The sequence below is a fragment of the Panulirus ornatus genome, chromosome 26, assembly GCF_036320965.1.
Source record: "Panulirus ornatus isolate Po-2019 chromosome 26, ASM3632096v1, whole genome shotgun sequence".
NCBI classification, from domain to species: domain Eukaryota; kingdom Metazoa; phylum Arthropoda; class Malacostraca; order Decapoda; family Palinuridae; genus Panulirus; species Panulirus ornatus.
Window position 1 is genome coordinate 6,975,097 of NC_092249.1, and position 20,053 is coordinate 6,995,149.

Genomic DNA, 20,053 nt, shown 5'->3' on the forward strand with positions numbered 1-20,053 from the left:
GACTACTAATTTAATTGCACAATAAACAAGATAATTAAAGACAGAAAAGCACCATGAACTACATAAGCTTTATTTTACATTTGTAATACTAAGATCCCTTTACTATTTCGCTTCTTAACTACTCATCAAACCCCTCCAATCATTTCACAAAGGAACTGAAAGGTTGTTATATTTCTCTAATTGCTCGCCGTTTCCCCATCTTGGTAAGGTAACGTCTCGAGCGGACGAGCAACGGCCCGATTTCATCACACGTCGTCCCCTGTCTATCACATTGATCCATTTCAACCTTTCCCATGCACGCCTATCATCTCTTTCATCCCCTCTGTCTTCGTATGATGTCCAAGAGTGACTTTTTCATTACGATAATGGAAGCATAGTAAATCAAAGACCAGGTAATAATAATAGACTTACCTTCAAATGTAATCATTCATTTTCTTTTCAAACTATTCGCCATTTCCCGCATTAGCGAGGTAGCGTTAAGAACAGAGGACTGGGCCTTTGAGGGAATATCCTCACCTGGCCCCCTTCTCTGTTCCTTCTTTTGGAAAATTAAATGATATTTGGTTAATAAAAGAAATGACAGAATAGATCAACGAGATTCATTTTTGAATTCAGTAATATTAATGAAGAGAAGACACCAAAGAGACTCGTTCGTCATTCGCCTGGCAGCCAAGAGGCCATAATGACTTGAATCACCCGTCTGGCAGCCATGTCACTGGTCGTGCATGGTGGGGAGGGCGTCGTACAGCAGCTGTCGTTGTCGTGCCAACAGGGTCGTGATCTCCTCCACACGACTCCTATGGCGACTCCACTCCACTCTGTAACATAGCATCCACCACACTCAGTCATCCACTCCTTACATCATCCACTTTTCCACATATAACATCCACAGTGTTACAAAGACTATGTACCGATTCATCCATTTTCTATATTCTCACCAGTTCATCATTCTAATTTGAATAAATTTTTTAGTGCAATACGATAATTTTAATTTCATTATATCATTATAGTCGGAGGTGATATGTATGCCTCCCAACTGCAAAGACATTATATATAGTCAGAAAAATGTAATTGAAATATAAGATTCAAATTTACATTTTTTTTTTAATTTAAATATGAATTCTACTTTTTGATGCGTACTAGATAAATAATTACTTGGTATTTTGATTTTGTTTATCTAGATCAATTACCCTATAAAATAATTAGTTATCAAGTCTTGGTTTTAATTAACTACAGTCCCTATCACACTTATGGACTTAATTAAAATAAATAAATTTTCTCCCAAAAATCGATTTTCAGTTTGATTTTTTTTGGTTAAGCCATGACCTCACCTGACCTCCCCTCACATGACCTGACCTACCTGGCACTTGAGTACTTGTATTAACCCACCTGGCGATGCCCTGGAGTGTGTCCTTCAGCCACTGCTTCAGGTGGTGCCTGAGGTCGGCCTCTCGAGAGTCTATGAGCGCCAAATGGCGGTCGTGGATGCCGGCCAGCGCCGCTGCCAGTGTGTCGGCGCCCTCGAAGACCCGCGCTGCGCGTTCCTCGTCCATGCCACGACCTTCGGGAACCCCAGCGCCCTCGTCGACCTGCCATGGGCCAGTAATAGACTCCCCAGATGACTGGCTACAGTCAAGGGTCGGATAATTATGACTGTCCATCAGATAACCCTGGTCATAGACCATCAGGTCTTGTGTTATCTGTCATAGACCATCAGGTCTTGTGTTATCTGTCCTTCCCATGTCCTCCAGCAGATAACCTGGTCATAGACCATCAGGTCTTGTGTTATCTGTCCTTCCCATGTCCTCCAGCAGATAACCTGGTCATAGACCATCAGGTCTTGTCTTACCTGTCCTTTCCATGTCCTCCAGCAGATAACCTGGTCATAGACCATCAGTTTCTATCTACTTCAACATATTTCCCTCAATTCATGACTTTGGCAATTCAATGGCTCCATAAATTCAAAGATAACGTCATAATTTTCACAAATAAAATAGTTATATTTTTCATCTAATTTAGTAGCAATTAGCCAGAGATAAGATTGAAAGTAATTAAAGATGATTCTCAAACGAGCTGGCAATACTAGGCAACCTGTTGCGTTAATTGATTAATGTGTGGCCATTGGCAACTCAAGGGTGGGCCGCTTTGATACCTCTTTCTTTCCTTACACCTCGAAGCTTTGGAACACACTACCTCCTCATGTCTTCCCCACAATACCTAAGTCCTGGCTTCTTTTAAAAGAACCTATTTGTCCCTTCCTCTAAAATTCGTCAATAACTTCATCTTGTCTCTTTCCCTTTTATTATCTTCTCTGTATTCCAATTTAGGCCACCGGCCCTTGAGGTGGACTTGTATATGTGTAACAATAACAACCAGGGAAGGGCTAGACTGCGGTAGTCAACACTCTCCCTCAAAATACCTGTGAGAGTTGACCCCCTTCTTCTCCTGAAGGTGGTGTTGGCGAAGCCCCTCGCGTCAGGTCGTCTGGGCGCACTTTGGACGTGAGTTCCCTCAGCCGGCAGTAGAAGGTGTATGCGAGGCGTCGCCCCTCTTGCAACTCCGTCGTCGCCTCCTCCAGGAAGCTCCCGACGAGGGCTCCCAGCTCTTCCCGGCCGCGGTCGACCACATCCTGCCGAAGGGAGAACGGGGTCTCGATGTAAACAAAACATCTGTAAGACCTGGCGCTTCGAAGGCGTCATATGTTTTTTTTTGGGGGGGGAGGAACTCCAGGACCTAAGGCTTAAAATTACTAATGATGCTTAAGATCCTAAATATTAGTCTAATCCTTCTATATATACATAGTTATCTCAAAGCACTTGTTCCCTTAATGACCTGAATATAAAGCAATTGCTGAAGACAAGCGCGAGTATAATTACAATTCAATTATAGTTTAATCACTATTAGCAATAAATTAGTAGTATTATTATCATCAGATATTATCATTATTATCACTATAAATCATTGTTATTATTGATTTTTATCATTTCTGAACTTTATAAGAAAAGACTTCAAATATGATCGAATGAACCATGATCTCGAACCACAGTCTCGCGCCTTCCGAAGCCACCGACAGTTGAATCATCAATTTTTTTTTTCCCCTCTAGCCATCACTTGGTCATTCTCAACGCATTTAAACCTTTAAAAATAAAGAATATAATTTATTCATTTTAAAGTACTAACCTTAATTTGGTCAGCAAGCGTCACCTCAGCGTCCAGGAGCTCGTGTGTGGCTTCGCCGAGGGTGTCTTCGAACTGCTCCTGAAGCGCCAGGGACTTGGCCAGCCGGGCTTCGTGCGCCTCCTGTAAACAAACCCGGGATGGACTGTCTTCCCGATTTCCCAAACTATCGTTACACTTTCAAGTCACTTTATATAAGTAAATTGGTCTAATGCGCCTACCCTTAACTTTGTGGTTAATTTATAAGTAAATGTGTTTAATGCTCCTACCTTTAACTTTGTTTTTTACTTTATAAGTAAATGTTTAATACCCCTAACCTTAATTTTGTTACTAAGTGTGTTTAATGCCCCTAACTTTAATTTTGTTACTTTCTAAATGTGTTTAATGCCCCTAACTTTAATTTTGTTACTTTCTAAGTAAGTGTGTTTAATGCTCCTAACCTTACTTTTGTTGTGTAGTTACTTTATAAGTAAGTGTGTCTAATGCCTCTACTCTTAACTTTGTAATTACTGGTCATTGTATTTAATGCGCCTACCTTTAACTTTGATGTTACTTTTTAAGTAAATGTGTTTAATACCCCTGCTCCTGCAGGAGGAGCGAGAGGAGCTTCTCCTGCAGGAGGGGCGAGAGGAGCTTCACCTGCTCCTGCAGGAGGGGCGAGAGGAGCTTGTGCAGGAGGGGCGAGAGGAGCTTCACCTGCTCCTGCAGGAGGGACGAGAGGAGCTGCTCCTCCTCCTGCAGGAGGGGCGAGAGGAGCTGCTCCTCCTCCTGCAGGAGGGACGAGAGGAGCTGCTCCTCCTCCTGCAGGAGGGGCGAGAGGAGCTGCTCCTCCTCCTGCAGGAGGGACGAGAGGAGATGCTCCTCCTCCTGCAGGAGGGACGAGAGGAGCTTCTCCTGGTCCTGCAGGAGGGATGAGAGGAGCTTCTCCTTCTCCTGCAGGAGGGACGAGAGGAACTGCTCCTGCAGAAGGGACGAGAGGAGCTTCTCCTGCTCCTGCAGGAGGGACGAGGAGCTTTTCCTGCTCCTGCAGGAGGGACTAGAGGAGCTTCTCCTCCTCCTGCAGAAGGGACGAGAGGAGCTTCTCCTCCTCCTGCAGGAGGAGAGAGAGGAGCTTCTCCTGCTCCGCCAGCAGCAGTAGCGACCTGCTCGCAGTCCCGGCCACGGAGTGGAGAGCAGGGTGAGGGTAATACATATTATTCATATTATTCATATTCATTTTCCCAGGCAGTCCGCTTCCCCGGTTATCCGGAATTCTGGTGTTCGGTTTTGGTCGCTGGCCGGATAAGCCTAGTTGCCTCATATCTGCTCGCTGGCCGGATAAAATCCCTTCGCGGGCCGGATTAGGACGCTGGACCCCCCATCCAATCATTTCAATTAACATTAATACGTAATACAACCCGTTCTTGTTTTCGTGCATGCTCGCCATTTCCCGCGTAAGCGAGGTAGCGTCAGGAACATATGACGAGCCTTAGATGGGGGAGATTCCTCACTTGGACGTGGGCTGTGTTCTTTCTACCTTCGCCCAAGGGTCGAGCCAGCGCAGGTTCGAATCCTGGTCGAGCCAGTCGGTCCACAGTCAACCCAGCTGTTCATCAGGCTAGGGTATATATATATATATATATATTCGACCAGTTCTCTAACCTGGTCGTCTCCGATGCTGGCCTCCTCAGCTGCCCTCAGCTCACGCCCAGCAGCAACCACAGCTTTCACGTCCGCCTCCAGCCGGCGTACCACACTGCAATATAGAGTGTTACACCACTCACTACCACACTCAGGCTCTCTACCACAGTCCTGTACCACACTCAGGCTCTGTACCACAGTCCTGTACCACACTCAGGCTCTGTACCACAGTCCTGTACCACACTCAGGCTCTCTACCACAGTCCTGTACCACACTCAGGCTCTGTACCACAGTCCTGTACCACACTCAGGCTCTCTACCACAGTCCTGTACCACACTCACCTCTCTACCACAGTCCTGCACCACATTCAGGCTCTGTACCACAGTCCTGTACCACACTCACCTCTCTACCACAGTCCTGTACCACACTCAGGCTCTGTACCACAGTCCTGTACCACACTCAGGCTCTCTACCACAGTCCTGTACCACACTCAGGCTCTCTACCACAGTCCTGTACCACACCCACCTCTCTACCACAGTCCTGTACCGCACTCAGGCTCTGTACCACAGTCCTGTACCACACTCAGGCTCTCTACCACAGTCCTGTACCACACTCAGGCTCTCTACCACAGTCCTGTACCACACTCAGGCTCTGTACCACAGTCCTGTACCGCACTCAGGCTCTCTACCACAGTCCTGTACCACACTCAGGCTCTCTACCACAGTCCTGTACCACACCCACCTCTCTACCACAGTCCTGTACCACACTCAGGTTCTCTACCACAGTCCTGTACCGCACTCAGGCTCTGTACCACAGTCCTGTACCACACTCAGGCTCTCTACCACAGTCCAGTACCGCACTCGGGCTCTCTACCACAGTCCTGTACCACACTCAGGCTCTCTACCACAGTCCAGTACCACACTCAGGCTCTCTACCACAGTCCTGTACCACACCCACCTCTCTACCACAGTCCTGTACCACACCCACCTCTCTACCACAGTCCTGTACCACACTCAGGCTCTGTACCACAGTCCTGTACCACACTCAGGCTCTCTACCACAGTCCTGTACCACACCCACCTCTCTACCACAGTCCTGTACCACACCCACCTCTCTACCACAGTCCTGTACCACACCCACCTCTCTACCACAGTCCTGTACCACACCCACCTCTCTACCACAGTCCTGTACCACACCCACCTCTCTACCACAGTCCTGTACCACACTCACCTCTCTACCACAGTCCTGTACCACACTCAGGCTCTCTACCACAGTCCTGTACCCCAGGGAACTCTTGTGTCGTAACTATTACCATCCTGTACTAAAAGTAACTCATTACCTGTCGTAATTACCTTTTCCCCGACTCCTGTGTCACTGTGAACAAGATGTAACTCACTCTGAACTGACGTAACTCATTTTGAACAGACGTAACTCATTTTGAACAGACGTTGGACAGATCTCTGTTTAATGACTCACGAACAATGATTCGAACTCAAAAACGAACCTCCCGAACTGAGCCAGTACCAATGGTTCGAACTCAAAAACGAACCTCCCGAACTAAGCCAGTACCAATGGTTCGATCTCAAAAACGAACCTCTCAAACTGATCCAGTACCAATGGTTCGAACTCAAAAACGAACCTTCCGAACTGAGCCAGTACCAATGGTTCGAACTCAAAAACGAACCTTCCGAACTGAGCCAGTACCAATGGTTCGAACTCAAAAACGAACCTCTCAAACTGATCCAGTACCAATGGTTCGAACTCAAAAACGAACCTCCCGAACTGAGCCAGTACCAATAGTTCGAACACACACACACACACTCAAACCTGAACGCCACCGATTCGAACCCAGACGAGACACCGGCATGACACGTTTCTCACCCTCTGGCGTGAGCGTCGGCGTCGTTCTTGGCGGCGTTGAGCGCAGCGTGGAGAAGCTGGAGCTCCTCCTGGCGTTGAACCTCATGGTCGAGACCTGCGTTGAACACCCGAACACACACGGCGTTGAACTGGTCCCGATATCTGTGAGTGGACGAAACGGGCCTTTCTCTCCTAGTATGACTAGTTAACTAGTAACTAGCATGAACATTCCTAGTTCTTAAGCTCTAGTATGACTAGTTAAGTAGTAACTAGCATGAACATTCCTAGTTTTTAGGCTGTTAACTAGTAACTAGCATGAACATTCCTAGTTTTTAGGCTAAGTTAACTAGTAACTAGCATGACCATTCCTAGTTTTTAACCTCTAGTATGACTAGTTAACTAGTAACTAGCATGACCATTCCTAGTTTTTAACCTCTAGTATGACTAGTTAACTAGTAACTAGCATGACCATTCCTAGTTTTTAACCTCTAGTATGACTAGTTAACTAGTAACTAGCATGACCATTCCTAGTTTTTAACCTCTAGTATGACTAGTTAACTAGTAACTAGCATAACCATTCCTAGTTTTTAAGCTCTAAGTTAACTAGTAACTAGCATGACCATTCCTAGTTTTTAACCTCTAAGTTAACTAGTAACTAGCATGACCATTCCTAGTTTTTAAGCTCTAAGTTAACTAGTAACTATCCTGACCATTCCTAGTTTCTAAGCTCTGGTATGACTAGTTAACTAGTAACTAGCATAACCATTCCTAGTTCTTAAGCTCTAAGTTAACTAGTAACTAGCATGACCATTCCTAGTTTTTAAGCTCTAAGTTAACTAGTAACTAGCATGAACATTCCTAGTTTTTAGGCTAAGTTAACTAGTAACCAGCATGACCATTCCTAGTTTTTAACCTCTAGCATGACTGGTTAACTAGTAACTAGCATGAACATTCCTAGTTTTTAGGCTAAGTTAACTAGTAACTAGCATGACCATTCCTAGTTCTTAACCTCTAGCATGACTGGTTAACTAGTAACTAGCATGACCATTCCTAGTTCTTAAGCTCTAGTATGACTAGTTAACTAGTAACTAGCATAACCATTCCTAGTTTTTAGGCTAAGTTAACTAGTAACTAGCATGAACATTCCTAGTTTTTAGGCTAAGTTAACTAGTAACTAGCATGACCATTCCTAGTTCTTAACCTCTAGCATGACTGGTTAACTAGTAACTAGCATGACCATTCCTAGTTCTTAAGCTCTAGTATGACTAGTTAACTAGTAACTAGCATGAACATTCCTAGTTTTTAGGCTAAGTTAACTAGTAACTAGCATGATCATTCCTAGTTCTTAAGCTCTAGTAAGACTAGTTAACTAGTAACTAGCATGACCATTCCTAGTTCTTAAGCTCTGGTATGACTAGTTAACTAGTAACTAGCATGACCATTCCTAGTTTTTAGGCTAAGTTAACTAGTAACTAGCATGACCATTCCTAGTTCTCAAGCTCTGGTATGACCAGTTAACTAGTAACTAGCATGACCATTCCTAGTTTTTAACCTCTAGTATGACTAGTTAACTAGTAACTAGCATGACCATTCCTAGTTTTTAACCTCTAGTATGACTAGTTAACTAGTAACTAGCATGACCATTCCTAGTTTTTAACCTCTAGTATGACTAGTTTAGGAGACTCGTATCATAAGTTACTTTACGTTAAGTAAACACACACCCACACACTTAAGAAGCCTAGGGTACTTAAATGAGAGCAGGGAGACGCCCTTGGAGCAGGGAGACGCCCTTAGAGGAGGGAGACGCCCCACTTAGAGCAGGGAGACGCCCTTAGAGCTGGGAGACGCCCTTAGAGCAGGGAGACGCCCCACTTAGAGCAGGGAGACGCCCTTAGAGCTGGGAGACGCCCTTAGAGCAGGGAGACGCCCTTAGAGCAGGGAGACGTCCTTAGAGCTGGGAGACGCCCTTAGAGCTGGGAGACGCCCTTAGAGCAGGGAGACGCCCTTAGAGCTGGGAGACGCCCTTAGAGCAGGGAGACGCCCTTAGAACAGGGAGACGCCCTACTTAGAGCAGGGAGACGCCCTTAGAGTGCGCGTCCCTTCGCCAGGCCCTCACTTGGTCATGAGTGCGTGGGCGCCGGGCAGCTGAAGAAGGACGCCCATGTCCTTGTCCCCACGGAACATCCTGACGAAGAGGGACCCATCGTTCAAGGCCAGGACCCCGGCCTGCCGGTGCTCCTCCTGGGCGCCCCTGGTCAGGGCTTCTTCCTCCTCCTGCTGCAGGACCTTCGCCTCCTGAAGAGCCACGCCAGACACCTCCGACCTGCGTCAGGGCAAGCCACACACAGACCTTAGGGCATCACACTGGGGGAAAATGCTCCTCCTCCTCCTCCTTCACCTCCTCCTTCTGCGTCACTTCGAAGTGAGTCTTTGAAGTTCGTTGTGACTCAACCAGATCATGAAAGGTCTTTGCCAAAATGATGATTTTACCCTTTAATCCTTGTACAGGACGGTACAGGCCTTGAACACGATGGTACAAGCCTTGAACACGATGGTACAGGCCTTGAACACGATGGTAAAGGCCTTGAACACGACGGTACAGGCCTTGAACACGATGGTACAGGCCTTGAGCACGACTGTACAAACCTTGAACACGATGGTACAGGCCTTGCACACAACGGTACAAGCCTTGAACACGACGGTACAAGCCTTGAACACGACGGTACAGGCCTTGAACACGACGGTACAAGCCTTGAACACGACGGTACAGGCCTTGAACACGACGGTACGGTCCTTTGAACACGACAATGGGACGACCCTTTGAGCGAGGTACCTTCAAATAGGTTACAATGGACTGGCCCTTTCAAGGCCTGCTCTTTCTATCCAAGGGCTGTACCGTTCACGTGAAGGGTACCCTTACCCTTTCTGCTCAAGGGTAGTTACCAATGGTACACTTAAGGACTGTACCGTTGTGATCAGGGTTTGAAAGCACGACGGTGGAAGGGGATAAGTGATATTTTGACACTGTTGCTGTGGCAGTGTTTACAAGACAATTGAGAACTTGAATTATTTTAAATGCTTCAAAACACCTCGTCATTTTAGACACTGTTGCTGTGGCAGTGTTTACAAGACAATTGAGAACTTGAATTATTTTAAATGCTTCAAAAAATACCTCGTCATTTTAGACACTGTTGGTGTGGCATTTTCTAAGACAATTGAGAACTTAGATTACTATAAATGCTTCAAAATACCTCGTCTTTTTTGACACTGTTGGTTTAGCATTGTTTCTAAGACAATTAGAACTTAGATTACTTTAAATGCTTCAAAATATCTCATCTTTGACACTTTAGTTTAGCAGTTTCTAAGACAATTAAGAACTTGAATTACTTTAAATGCTTCAAAATACCTCGTCATTTTAGACACTGTTGGTGTGGCAGTTTTTCTAAGACAATTGAGAACTTAGATTACTTTAAATGCTTCAAAACACCTCGTCATTTTAGACACTGTTGGTTTAGCAGTTTCTAAGACAATTAAGAACTTGAATTACTTTAAATGCTTCAAAACACCTCGTCTTTTTAGACACTGTTGGTTTGGCAGTGTTTCTAAAACAATTAGAACTTAGATTACTTTAAATGCTTCAAAATATCTCATCTTTGACACTTTAGTTTAGCAGTTTCTAAGACAATTAAGATCTTGAATTACTTTAAATGCTTCAAAATACCTCGTCTTTTTTGACACTGTTGGTTTGGCAGTGTTTCTAAAGCAATTAGAACTTAAGATTACTCTAAATGCTTCAAAAACTTTCATCTTTGACACTTGTTACTGTAGAAGCATTTCTACAAAAAATAGGAACTTTAATTACTTTAAATGCTTCAAAATATCTCGTCTTTTTTGACAGCTTAACAGCGTTTCTAAGAAAAATAGAAACTTTGATTACTTTAAATGTTTCAAAATACCTCGTCTTTTTTGACACTGTTGGTGTGGCAGTTTCTAAGACAATTGAGAACTTAGATTACTTTAAATGCTTCAAAATATCTCATCTTTGACACTTGTTAGTTTAGCAGCATTTCTAAGAAAAATAGGAGCTTTAATTACTTTAAATTCTTCAAAATATCACGTCTTTTTTGACAGTCTAACTGCATTTCTAAGAAAAATTGAAACTTTAATTACTTTAAATGCTTCAAAATACCTCGTCGTTTTTTACACTGTTAGTTTAGCAGCATTTCTAAGACAACTAGGAACTTAAATGACTTTAAATGCTTCAAAATACCTCGTCTTTTTTTGACAGTTTAGCAGCATTTCTAAGACAACTAGAAACTTAAATTGCTTTAAATGCTTCAAAATACCTCGTCTTTTTTGACACTGTTAGTTTAGTAGCAAATAGGAACTTAAATTACTTTAAATGCTTCAAAATAACTCGTCTTTTTGGCACTGTTAGTTTAGCAGCAAATAGGAACTTAAATTACTTTAAATGCTTCAAAATATCTCATATTTTGGCGGGGGGACCAAAACCCAGAGGTGAGTCGTTCTTTTAGGATATGAACACGCATACCCCTTTCGAGAGGTCTTACCTGTATTGGTCCGTTGCTTTGGCGTGGTCTTCCGGCGTAACCCGTCGGTGGTCAAGGTAGGCCAAGTTGGGCAAGTGGGCCAGGACGTAGGCCGGGTACCGTGCATCACAGAGAGGGTTGTGGGCCAAGCTCAAACTGGCCAACTGGCCCAGTTGTCGTAACGATCCGACCTGAACCACAAAGCCAATTAGGAAAGGGTATTATCGTCTTATATCAGTAAAAGATACACGTACATACACACACACACACACACACACACATATATATACACTTATGGGCCTCCGTGGTGTAGTGGTTAGCGCTACTGAGCAGCGTCGTGTAATGCATGAGACAGCTTAAAGGGGGATCAAACCCACCTTGGTTCGAATCACGGTCGAGGCAAGAAAGCAAGTCAATCCACAGTTCAACCCCGCTGTTCATCCTCACCATTCGACCTAGTTCATAACATGGGGTGCTTGGCATAGGCTTGTAGGGCGTGTGTGTGTGTGCGTGTGTGTGTGTGTGTGTGTGTGTGTGTGTGTGTGTGAGAGAGAGAGAGAGAGAGAGAGAGAGAGAGAGAGAGAGAGAGAGAGAGAGAGAGAGAGAGAGAGAGAGAGAGAGAGGAGAAAGTGTAGCTCGTACATTCCTGGGGAAAGTAGTTTCAGAGGGTGTGTGTGTGTGTCTGTGTGTGTGTGGTGGAAGGGACGACCATTCAAACCCAAGTGTAAATGGATCATTAGGTTCAAGTCAAGTGGAAAAGCCAAGGGTGATTTAAGACGACCATTCAAACCCAAGTGTAAATGGGTCATTAGGTTCAAGTGGAAAAGCCAAGGGTGATTTAAGACGACCATTCAAACCCAAGTGTAAATGGGTCATTAGGTGAAAAGCCAAGTGGAAAAGCCAAGGGTGATTTAAGACGACCATTCAAACCCAAGTGTAAATGGGTCATTAGGTTCAAGTGGAAAAGCCAAGGGTGATTTAAGACGACCATTCAAACCCAAGTGTAAATGGGTCATTAGGTTCAAGTCAAGTGGAAAAGCCAAGGGTGATTTAAGACGACCATTCAAATCCAAGTGTAAATGGGTCATTAGGTTCAAGTGGAAAAGCCAAGGGTGATTTAAGACGACCATTCAAACCCAAGTGTAAATGGGTCATTAGGTTCAAGTGGAAAAGCCAAGGGTGATTTAAGACGACCATTCAAACCCAAGTGTAAATGGGTCATTAGGTTCAAGTCAAGTGGAAAAGCCAAGGGTGATTTAAGACGACCATTCAAACCCAAGTGTAAATGGGTCATTAGGTTCAAGTCAAGTGGAAAAGCCAAGGGTGATTTAAGACGACCATTCAAACCCAAGTGTAAATGGGTCATTGGGTTCAAGTCAAGTGGAAAAGCCAAGGGTGATTTAAGACGACCATTCAAACCCAAGTGTAAATGGGTCATTAGGTGAAAAGTCAAGTGGAAAAGCCAAGGGTGATTTAAGACGACCATTCAAACCCAAGTGTAAATGGGTCATTAGGTTCAAGTCAAGTGGAAAAGCCAAGGGTGATTTAAGACGACCATTCAAACCCAAGTGTAAATGGGTCATTAGGTTCAAGTCAAGTGGAAAAGCCAAGGGTGATTTAAGACGACCATTCAAACCCAAGTGTAAATGGGTCATTAGGTTCAAGTGGAAAAGCCAAGGGTGATTTAAGACGACCATTCAAACCCAAGTGTAAATGGGTCATTAGGTTCAAGTGGAAAAGCCAAGGGTGATTTAAGACTCACATCATTAATGTCTCCAATGTTGTTCTTGGAGAGTGTGAGAACCTGCAGACTAGCCAAGGGTTGTAAGGCCCCTCGCTCCAACCTCTCCACACAATTGTTATGTAGCGCCAACACCTCCAGCTTCCTCAAGCTCTGTAGACCAATAATACGACGAATCTAAGTCAAAAAAGAAAGAGAAAAGGATTAAATTCTCTTCCATACTCATGGCCTGTCTGTCTGTCTGTCTCAAAAATCTAAGTCAAAAAAAAAAAGAAGAGAAAAGGATTAAATTCTCTTCCATACTCATGGCCTGTCTGTCTGTCTGTCTCAAAAATCTAAGTCAAAAAAAAAAAAAAGAGAAAAGGATTAAATTCTCTTCCATACTCATGGCCTGTCTGTCTGTCTGTCTCAAAAATCTAAGTAAAAAAAAAAAAGAGAAAAGGATTAAATTCTCTTCCATACTCATGGCCTGTCTGTCTGTCTGTCTCAAAAATCTAAGTCAAAAAAAAAGAAGAGAAAAGGATTAAATTCTCTTCCATACTCATGGCCTGTCTGTCTGTCTGTCTCAAAAATCTAAGTCAAAAAAAGAGAAGAGAAAAGGATTAAATTCTCTTCCATACTCATGGCCTGTCTGTCTCAAAAATCTAAGTCAAAAAAAAAAAAAAGAAGAGAAAAGGATTAAATTCTCTTCCATACTCATGGCCTGTCTGTCTCAAAAATCTAAGTCAAAAAAAAAAAAAGAAGAGAAAAGGATTAAATTCTCTTCCATACTCATGGCCTTTCCGTCTGCCTGTCTCAAAAATCTAAGAAAAAAAAAAAAGAAAAGGATTAAATTCTCTTCCATACTCATTGTCTGTCTGTCTGTCTGTCTGTCTCAAAAATCTAAGTAAAAAAAAGAGAAGAGAAAAGGATTAAATTCTCTTCCATACTCATGGCCTGTCTGTCTCAAAAATCTAAGTCAAAAAAAAAAAAGAAGAGAAAAGGATTAAATTCTCTTCCATACTCATGGCCTGTCTGTCTGTTTATCTCAAAAATCTAAGTCAAAAAAAGGGAAGAGAAAAGGATTAAATTCTCTTCCATACTCATGGCCTGTCTGTCTCAAAAATCTAAGTCAAAAAAAAAAAAAGAAGAGAAAAGGATTAAATTCTCTTCCATACTCATGGCCTGTCTGTCTGTTTATCTCAAAAATCTAAGTCAAAAAAAGGGAAGAGAAAAGGATTAAATTCTCTTCCATATTCATGGCCTGTCTGTCTGTCTGTCTCAAAAATCTAAGTCAAAAAAAGAAGAGAAAAGGATTAAATTCTCTTCCATACTCATGGTCTGTCTGTCTGTCTGTCTCAAAAATCTAAGTAAAAAAAAAAGAGAAAAGGATTAAATTCTCTTCCATACTCATGGCCTGTCTGTCTGTCTATCTCAAAAATCTAAGTAAAAAAAAAAAAAAGAAGAGAAAAGGATTAAATTCTCTTCCATACTCATGGCCTGTCTGTCTGTCTGTCTCAAAAATCTAAGTCAAAAAAAGAGAAGAGAAAAGGATTAAATTCTCTTCCATACTCATGGCCTTTCCGTCTGTCTGTCTCAAAAATCTAAGTAAAAAAAAAAAAAAAGAAGAGAAAAGGATTAAATTCTCTTCCATACTCATGGCCTGTCTGTCTGTCTGTCTCAAAAATCTAAGTCAAAAAAAGAGAAGAGAAAAGGATTAAATTCTCTTCCATACTCATGGTCTGTCTGTCTGTCTGCCCAAACCCACCCTCACCTGATTGAAGGAGAGGTCTAACCAGACGAGATGGGTCAGTTTCTCCAATCCCCGGGTGGAAGTTAAGCTATTGTTGCTCAGCTCTAGGGTCGTCAGCTGGCCCATCATCCACAGGAAATCCAGGCTGCCCAGACCTGCGCAGAAGCCACAAGAAGGGAAAAAGGGTTCGTCACATATCCCCAAATTCGGATTGACCATTTACTTAAAAGAATGTCAAAATAAAGTGGTTACAAGTGCCAATTCGGATTTAAAATGATCTATGAATGTTAGAATCAGATCAAATCCAGGCTGCCCAGACCTGCGCAGAAGCCGCAAGGAGGAAAAAGGGTTCATCACATATCCCCAAATCCGGATTGACCATTTACTTAAAAGAATGTCAAAATAAAATGGTTTCAAGTGCCAATCCGGATTTTAAAATGATTTACGAACGTTAGAATCAAATACAAACTTCAATTTCCAAATAATAAAAAAAAACGCCAGAATTGGTGATCAATTTTATATTGGGAGTTATTTAAGAACGCCAGAGTCTGTGGTAAATTTAATCTTGGCTTCTCAAGACTTAAATCAAGTCATCAAAATACTTTTAACTTATCCATTTACTAAACAGCTTCTGCTGCTTATAGATTTAAATCTATATAATTTATACATTTCTATATAAACATAGACTGTTTTGTCCCTCACTACGAGTTTATATATTTCAAAATAGTTTGAAGTGAGGATTCTAAGGTATTTCTATGACAAAGCGAAATTTCTATGAGAATATAAAGGAAGAGAGTGATGAAGAGTGTATGAGAGAGACGTTAGTAAAGAGGGATAAAGATAAAGATGAAACAGAAGGGGAAAGAGAGAGAACTATGCTCCCCTTTCCATCCAACTAGGATTCCCTTTCCATTCAGCTAGGATTCCCCTTTCCATCCAGCTAGGCTTTCCCTTTCCATCCAGCTAGGCTTTGCCTTTCCATCCAGCTAGGCTTCCCCTTTCCATCCAGCTAGACTTCCCCTTTCCATCCAGCTAGGATTCCCCTTTCCATTCAGCTAGGCTTCCCCTTTCCATCCACCTAGGATTCCCCTTTCCATTCAGCTAGACTTCCCCTTTCCCTCCACCTATGCTTCCCCTTTCCATCCAGCTAGGCTTCCCTTTCCATCCAGCTAGGCTTCCCTTTCCATCCAGCTAGGATTCCCCTTTCCATCCAGCTAGGCTTCACTTTCCATCCAGCTAGGATTCCCCTTTCCATCCAGCTAGGCTTCCCTTTCCATCCAGCTAGGATTCCCCTTTCCATCCAGCTAGACTTCCCCTTTCCATCCAGCTAGGATTCCCCTTTCCATTCAGCTAGGCTTCCCCTTTCCATCCACCTAGGATTCCCTTTCCATGTAGCTAGACTTCCCCTTTCCATCCAGCTAGGCTTCCCCTTTCCATCCAGCTAGGCTTCACTTTCCATCCAGCTAGGCTTTACCTTTCCATCCTGCTAGACTTCTACTTTCCATCCAGCTAGGCTTCCCCTTTCCATCCAGCTAGACTTCCCTTTCCCATCCAGCTAGACCTCCCCTTTCCATCCAGCTAGGCTTCCCTTTCCATGTAGCTAGGCTTCCCCTTTCCATCCAGCTAGGATTCCCCTTTCCATTCAGCTAGGCTTCCCCTTTCCATCCACCTAGGATTCCCTTTCCATGTAGCTAGACTTCCCCTTTCCATCTAGCTAGGATTCCCTTTCCATCCAGCTAGGCTTTACCTTTCCACCCTGCTAGACTTATACTTTCCATCCAGCTAGACTTCCCCTTTCCATCCAGCTAGGATTCCCCTTTCCATCCAGCTAGGATTCCCCTTTCCATCCAGCTAGGATTCCCCTTTCCATCCAGCTAGGATTCCCCTTTCCATTCAGCTAGGCTTCCCCTTTCCATCCAGCTAGGCTTCTCCTTCCCATCCAGCTAGGCTTCGCCTCCCCATCCATCTAGGCCTCCCTTTCCATCCAGCTTGGCTTCCCTTCATCCAGCTAAGCTTCCCCTTTCCATTCACCTAGGCTTCCCTTCCCATCCAGCTAGGCCTCCCTTTCCATCCAGCTAAGCTTCCCCTTTCCATTCACCTAGGCTTCCCTTCCCATCCAGCTAGGCCTCCCTTTCCATCCAGCTAGGCTTCTCCTTCCCACCCAGCTAGGCTTCCCTTTCCACCCATCCATCTAGTCTTCCCCTTTCCATCTAGCTAGGCTTCCCCCCTTTCCATCCCTTGCCTTCCATCCCACCTTTGAACTGGAGTGAGAGGGAGGTGACATGGGCGCAGGTGTGGGAGGCGTTGGCGTGTGTGAGGGGCGTGAGCTGGGGTTGCTGCTCGGCTAGGGCCTCGCCTAGCACCTGTAGGGTCAAGGGTTCGATCTGGCCCCACTCGCGCCCCCGGCTCACCCCTACTTCGTCGTCGCCTTCGTCACATTCTGCCTTCTTGTTCGTCTGCAGCTGTTGAAGGAGAGACTTAAATTCACTTACACAAACTGCCATGGCTTTTGTACTTCATAAGTGAACACTTAGAAAGTAAGTGTTCACTTACTTTGTAAGTGAATACTTAGAAAGTGCATCTATTGAGCGAAACTTTAGCTTGAATATGTACTTTCTTCAGTAATATCAGAAAAAAAAAGAGGATCAATGATTCATTCATCACTGAAATGTATTAATCATTTATTCATCACTGGAATGTATTAGTCATTCATTAATCCATAAATGTATTAACCATTCATTCATCACTGAAATGTATTAATCATTCATCAATCACTTGTATTAATCATTTATTAATCACTGAAATTTATTAATCAATCATTAATCACTGGAATGTATTAATCATTCATTAATCATTGAAATGTATTAGTCATTCATTGATCACTGAAATGCATTAATCATTCATTAATCACTGAAATGTAGTAATCATTCATTAATCACCAAAATGCATTAATCATTAATTAATCACTGAAATGTACTAATCATTCATTAATCACAAATTTATTAATCACTCATTAATCACTGAAATTTATTGATAATTCATTAATCACTGAAATATATCAATCACTCAATCAATGAAATGTATTAATCACTCATTAATCACCAAAATGTATTAATCATTCATTAATCACCGAAATGGTAGGAAAGAGGTGTGCATGAAATGGTATTGACATAATTGATATAGTCAAGTCTTGTGTTGTATAAAGATGACGGAACTACTCATTCACAAGTCTCTTTACAAGACCCAGTCATTAATCATGTCATTATTTAACTCTAATCACAAGGCCATCTTACTGAACTCTGATGTGCAATATTAATGATCATAACCCACAGGGGGTCGTACAACCCACAAGGGGTCGTACAGCCCACAAGGGGTCGTACAGCCCACAAGGGGTCGTACAGCCCACAAGGGGTCGTACAACCCACAAGGGGTCGTACAACCCACAAGGGGTCGTACAACCCACAAGGGGTCGTACAGTCCCACAAGGGGTCGTACAGCCCACAAGGGGTCGTACAGCCCACAAGGGGTTCAGAACAGAAGCAAAGGGACGTATTTTACGTCAACCACAAGGGGTGTAATCACAGGGGGACAACCACAAGGGTCGTTTCACAACCCACAAGGGGTCGTTCAGAAGGGGGTAAACCAACAAGGGCTTGTCACAGCCCCACGGGGTGTACAGACAGGGGGGTGAAAGAGCCACTAGGGGTCGTACAGCCCGGGGTCGTACAGCCCACAGGGGGTCGTACAAGACCTCACATGGGTCGTAAACCCACAGGGTGGTTCACGTTCGTGGGGTGACCCGAGAGGGGGAAAGCAAAGAGACCTTTTCACATCGTTCCCCCAGGGTGATCAGAGAGGGGGAAAGCAAAGAGACCTTTTCACGTCGTTCCCCCGGGGTGATCAGAGAGGGGGGGAAAGCAAAGAGACCTTTTCACATCGTTCCCCCGGGGTGATCAGAGAGGGGGGGGAAAGCAAAGAGACCTTTTCACATCGTTCCCCCGGGGTGATCAGAGAGGGGGGGAAAGCAAAGAGACCTTTTCACATCGTTCCCCCGGGGTGATCAGAGAGGGGGAAAGCAAAGAGACCTTTTCACGTCGTTCCCCCGGGGTGATCAGAGAGGGGGGGAAAGCAAAGAGACCTTTTCACATCGTTCCCCCGGGGTGATCAGAGAGGGGGGGGAAAGCAAAGAGACCTTTTCACATCGTTCCCCCGGGGTGATCAGAGAGGGGGAAAGCAAAGAGACCTTTTCATGTCGTTCCCTCGGGGTGATCAGAGGGGGGAAAGCAAAGAGACCTTTTCACATCGTTCCCCCGGGGTGATCAGAGAGGGGGGGAAACAAAGAGACCTTTTCACATCGTTCCCCCGGGGGTTTAACCCACCGTTGAGCGAAAGGTGGTCATGGTAGCCATCAAACCGCTCGACTTCCCACAGAGATTCAAGACATTTTGTAAGTGTTTGCCATTCTCCTCGTCGCTCTTGCTCCCGTCCATGTCATCGTCGCTTAAAGACGGCTCGTCTCTGTCCCCATATCTAGCCCTCGATCCCAGGTTGAAATTCATCTCCAGTAAGAGCAAGAGTTAGTTTAAAAGCAGAAGAATTTTGGTTTGATCCGCCCAGCCAAACGCGCTCAAAACCTATGTTTTGGCGTCGCCGTTGCCATGGTTACCAGAGGGGGCCATGGATGCATTCGTGGTTAAATATATTTTATCTTTAAGTGTCACACGGACAAAAAAACCCTTCTGTCTGCACAAAAAAATTCTAAAACTGATGCTAAATAATCTATTAATGTATATTCATCACATAAATTGTTTATTCTATTATTTACTTTAAATGTGCTCACATATCAATCCCAGTGAAACATCATTTTCCGCATTAATAATTCTGCACAAGACGCATTTTTTTTTTTTCGATTTTGATGTTAAGAAAATTTATAAATAATATTCATGGTTTCAAGATGAAAAAGTCTATGTATTTTAGCCTCAAATCTGTACATACTCTAGCTAACCTCATGAAAAATGCAGGTATCCATAAAATACAGCCTACTATTATTAGTCTACTACTTATATAATAATAAAACTCATTCGTTACACTAAAAGAAATATAGAATTCACAAAATAATGCAAAATGAAGCGTTTCGTAATTATTTTTGGGCGAACGAACATGGCCAGCGAATACCATACTCAACGAACATGACCAGCGAACAATATACTTAACGATCACAAACAGCAGCAATGACAGTGTTATGGACAATAATTCGAAATCAATATGACCGGCAACGAAATAATTCCATTATGTTCCCTTTTGATTATCGTAAATAGGTGTAATTATCTATCAGAGAATATTGGGATAATCGTAAGTAGTTGTCATTATCTAT

At 43.6% G+C, this 20,053-nt stretch overlaps 1 protein-coding gene across 2 annotated transcripts; it reads right to left on the minus strand.

Moving 5' to 3' along the window:
* Positions 1-584: 584 nt before the first annotated feature.
* Positions 585-19,297, minus strand: LOC139757436 (dynein regulatory complex subunit 3-like). Of its 2 annotated transcripts, XM_071677953.1 has the most exons (12): positions 19,059-19,296; positions 16,934-17,141; positions 14,701-14,834; positions 12,969-13,124; positions 11,228-11,397; positions 8,773-8,979; positions 6,678-6,818; positions 4,819-4,912; positions 3,181-3,300; positions 2,420-2,629; positions 1,390-1,589; positions 585-818 (listed from the first exon to the last, which is right to left on the minus strand). In XM_071677953.1, exons 1-12 carry the CDS (start codon positions 19,236-19,238, stop codon positions 713-715), a joined length of 1,926 nt encoding a protein of 641 aa, XP_071534054.1. In that variant the 5' UTR covers positions 19,239-19,296; the 3' UTR covers positions 585-712. The 2 variants fall into 2 exon arrangements, with proteins under 2 accessions (XP_071534054.1, XP_071534055.1); XM_071677954.1 differs by lacking the exon at positions 8,773-8,979 and having other exon boundaries at positions 19,059-19,297.
* Positions 19,298-20,053: the final 756 nt, after the last annotated feature.

What these genes read in the sequence shown, in the direction of transcription:
- LOC139757436 (XM_071677953.1), bottom strand. Translation starts at nt 19,238, where the DNA reads ATGAATTTCAACCTGGGATCGAGGGCTAGATATGGGGACAGAGACGAG. An exon ending in AAAGCAACGGACCAATACAG is followed by an intron (nt 8,980 to 11,227) that starts GTAAGACCTCTC and finishes GCCCTGACGCAG; the next exon opens with GTCGGAGGTGTCTGGCGTGG. An exon ending in GCCCACGCACTCATGACCAA is followed by an intron (nt 6,819 to 8,772) that starts GTGAGGGCCTGG and finishes GTCCACTCACAG; the next exon opens with ATATCGGGACCAGTTCAACG.